Source organism: Brachyistius frenatus, unplaced genomic scaffold (assembly GCF_029030835.1).
Source record: "Brachyistius frenatus isolate BFR_SWC_R1_liver_20210118 unplaced genomic scaffold, ASM2903083v1 Contig_214, whole genome shotgun sequence".
Classification (NCBI taxonomy): Eukaryota; Metazoa; Chordata; class Actinopteri; family Embiotocidae; genus Brachyistius; species Brachyistius frenatus.
This window is the reverse complement of record NW_027210813.1, coordinates 306,242-310,000: the sequence shown is the minus strand read 5'-3', so window position 1 is coordinate 310,000 and position 3,759 is coordinate 306,242. Positions and strand designations below refer to the sequence as shown.

General features: G+C 46.0%; 1 protein-coding gene across 1 annotated transcript; it reads left to right on the top strand.

Moving 5' to 3' along the window:
* The first annotated feature begins 1,477 nt into the window (after nucleotides 1-1,477).
* Nucleotides 1,478-3,192, top strand: foxl1 (forkhead box L1). Its single transcript, XM_069719437.1, has one exon. The coding sequence runs from the start codon at nucleotides 1,593-1,595 to the stop codon at nucleotides 2,739-2,741; it is 1,149 nt and encodes a 382-aa protein (XP_069575538.1). The 5' UTR covers nucleotides 1,478-1,592; the 3' UTR covers nucleotides 2,742-3,192.
* Nucleotides 3,193-3,759: the final 567 nt, after the last annotated feature.

Genomic DNA, 3,759 nt, shown 5'->3' with positions numbered 1-3,759 from the left:
ATCACCATCATCATCATCACCATCTTCATCACCATCATCACCTTCATCATCACTATCTTCATCACCATCATCATCACCATCACCATCATCATCACCATCATCATCACCATCATCACCATCATCATCACCACCATCATTATCTTCATCACCATCACCATAATCACCATCATCATCATCACCATCTTCATCATCTTCATCACCATCATCATCATCATCACCATCATCATCACCATCACCACCATCTTCATCACCATCACCATCACCACCTTTACCATCTTCATCACCATCACCATCTTCATCACCATCAGTCTCTGTCAAAATAAAAGCAGATATTCACACCTTCATATTTCGGTGTTCAGGACGGTTTCAGTTTGTGATAGAAAAAAATGTTTTCTGTAAATCTGAAAACTTTACGTGTTATTTTCCTAACCCTAACCCTATTTGTTTTTGTTGTTTGATCATTATAGTTTTTTTGCTTTAATGATTTGGCCGTTTTTATCTCTTTCAATTATTTGTCTTTTTTATCTTTTACAATCATTATTATTTTAATCCATTTTTTTTTACGAGCAAAGCGGATGGAACGATCACAGAGTTAATTAATGGCTACAAATAACTCCTAATATGAACAGATAAATGGAATAAACTAATCCCACGCTTCTCTTTTATTGATATCAGTTTCAGACAATAAAACATAAAACAGTTTGTTTTGTAAATGTATTCCAAGCAGACTGTTAAAGGTGAAAACAGTGAATCCTTGTGGGCCCTAGAACATTTCAACGGGGCCACGTCTGGCCCGCGGGCCACAGTTTGGATAACCCTATTTTGGTGAATTATTTCATGTTTATACTTTATTGATTCAACTGTTTTTGTTTTTAATTAAAGACAAAACTCAAATTATGATAGAAAATAAAAGAGAATGAGTTCAAATGAAAATGTGAACTTTTTTTTTAAAGTAATCAAACATTTATCCTCTAAAACCAGCAACAATAATATTGAATAAACTGTGATTGTGGTGGTTTTAGTGAGACTGTGATTATTTTGATGCTGTCAGTCGTCCATCACTGTCCTCAGGTTTTCTCTGAAGAGGTCTGACACGAGTTAAAAGGAAGTGCTGCAGTTATTTTCTCTTTCAGACACTTTGTTTTGGTCGCAGTGTGTTTGCTTGTTCTCTCTGTGTGAGCAGCTCTCCGCGTCACGGGTGGACGAGATCTTTCAAACAGCACATCAGCGCGTTTATGTATTGGGTGCCCGGAAATTTTTCCAAATAAACACAGCTTGCTTCGCGCTGGGTGGGCAGACTTATCAAGAGACTAATTCTGTAAACACAGGAGGGAATGAGCCGCCAGCTGATTGGCTGCCGGGCCGAAGAGGGGAGCACGAGGGACTTCCAGCGCAATGAAATTTTAATTAATGTGGGTGGGCTGAGAACACCGCCGACTGTTTATGATGGACAATTTATTTCCCAGTGCTAAGTCAACATAACACACAAACGTACAACAATTATTAACATTTTTCTGGGGCCCTCATGAGGCGGCGGAGTCAGTCGGAGGAGGAGAGGAGCTCCGGGAGCAGACTCAACCTTCCCCGGCGTCATGACTCTCTACCACGGCCGTCTGCCGGCGCTCGGAGTCCCGTCCTCGGCTCTGAGCCTCCCCGGGCCCCCGCTCATCTACCTGTACGGAGGGGACAGCGGAGGGGTCGTCCCCGCCGCCCTCAGCTTCGTGCCGGCCCGCCAGGAGCCCCCCCAGAAGCCCCCCTACAGCTACATCGCGCTCATCGCGATGGCCATCAAGAGCGCGCCGGAGCAGCGCGCGACGCTCAGCGGCATCTACCAGTTCATCATGGACCGGTTCCCCTTCTACCACGACAACAAGCAGGGCTGGCAGAACTCCATCCGACACAACCTGTCCCTCAACGACTGCTTCATCAAGGTGGCCCGAGAGAAGGGCCGGCCCGGCAAAGGCAGCTACTGGACGCTGGACACCCGGAGTCTGGACATGTTTGAGAACGGAAACTACCGCAGGAGGAAGAGGAAGACCAAGAGCCAGCAGGACGCCTCCAAACCTGCTGGACACAAGCGCACCAGGGCTCCGGGTCCACCCAGGGACCCCCAGACCTCCCTGAGACACCACACCGGCTCCAGGACAACAGAAGACGCAGCTCGAGAGTACGTGGAGAAAAATGAGACCCGGTCAGACACCAAAGCGGTTCTGGTGGAGTTTAAACCCCCGGATGAGGCGCAGCAGCCCCTCCCACAGAGACGCAGAGTCTCCCCCATCACAGACACCCTCCTGTCCGCGGGGAGAAGACCTGACATCCCGCAGCCGGACCCGTGTCCTGCTCCCAAACGCGCCACGTGGACGGAGGACGCGTCCCTCCACCGGCAGTCGGACGACAGGAAGTCTGCGTTCAGCGGGAGAGACCGAGGTCCGCTCTGCGCCGTCAGCTGCGCAGGAAACACGAACTTGGCAGCACCTGCGCAGGACAGGCCAAAGGGAAGTGTTCCGAGCAGGGACAAGTCCAAAGGTTTCAGCATCGAGAGCATCCTCTCCAGGAGCGAAGACGAAGTGCGCAGCAGCAGCCTCGGGGTGTCCGCGGAGACACGCGCACAGCGCCACGGCGCAGCCTTCAGCCCGTCTGCGGTCCTCGGTGCTCGGCAGCATCAGCTGTACCAGATGGGGTTCCCTTTCTGCTCCTACCTGTCCCTCAGCTACCCCGACAAGGTGCTGCAGTTCAAATAATTACCAGACTTTATGCACAAAATAGAGTCCAAACCTGTACGAGCAGTTACTGCGAGACAGCTCGCGCTCTTTTCAGGATCTCTGCATCATGCTCACTAATGCTCAGTGACCGCGAGGTTTTCAGTCCAGCTTTACGCATGCGTAACTGTCAGGTTTGTGGTTAGATTCATCTTCTTTTTTCTTTTTTAAACTGCAGCTCCTATAATATAATAATATAATAATATAATGCTTCGCACAACAAAAGGCTCAAAGTGTTCCAGGATGACGTCACTGCTGCGTGAACATTCAGGAAAGTCTCACATATACAGGATTCCTCTTCACTCAGGATGGTGGAAAGTTAACTTAACAGAATGTTGGATGTCAGGACTGATCCAACATGAGGAGGAAGTTTAATACTCAACCATGTAACCACCAGCTTCTCATATGTTTCATTTCTGCAAATAAAGTTTAGTTTGGTAAAAAAAACATTCGACCTGATTTATTTCAAACTGTGGATTCAAACCGGAAACACTGAACTTTTGTTCTTTTTTAAAAACAGAAAGTGACAGATGACGTGTGTTTCAGAGGATCCTTTGTTTGTCTGTTTTGCATCATATATTTAGTCCAAAAAAAATCAAAAAGATTATTTATCTGAGAGATTGGAAGTTAATATCGGAAGAAACCCAGGATGTTACGATTATTTTCTTCTTTCCAGATGGATTCTAAGAGTTGAGTCACTGTGAGTCTTTTGTTTCATGTAAACCCACACGATGATTAATCACACGCAAAATACACATTTCACTTTGTGTTCGGTGTCTCGGACTCTTCGTGGGTTTTATTCTGATGACTCGGTCTCAAACAGGAAAATTATTCCAGAAATAAACTTTAAAATGCTTCACTGAAATCCCAGACAGAAGGTTTTGTGATGTTCGTGTCACTTTGATTATTAAATATTTACTTTGAATAACTTGGTATATTTACAGAAATCTCTGGTATAATTAACTAAAATACTAAATCAACATGCAATCAGTCAAACTGT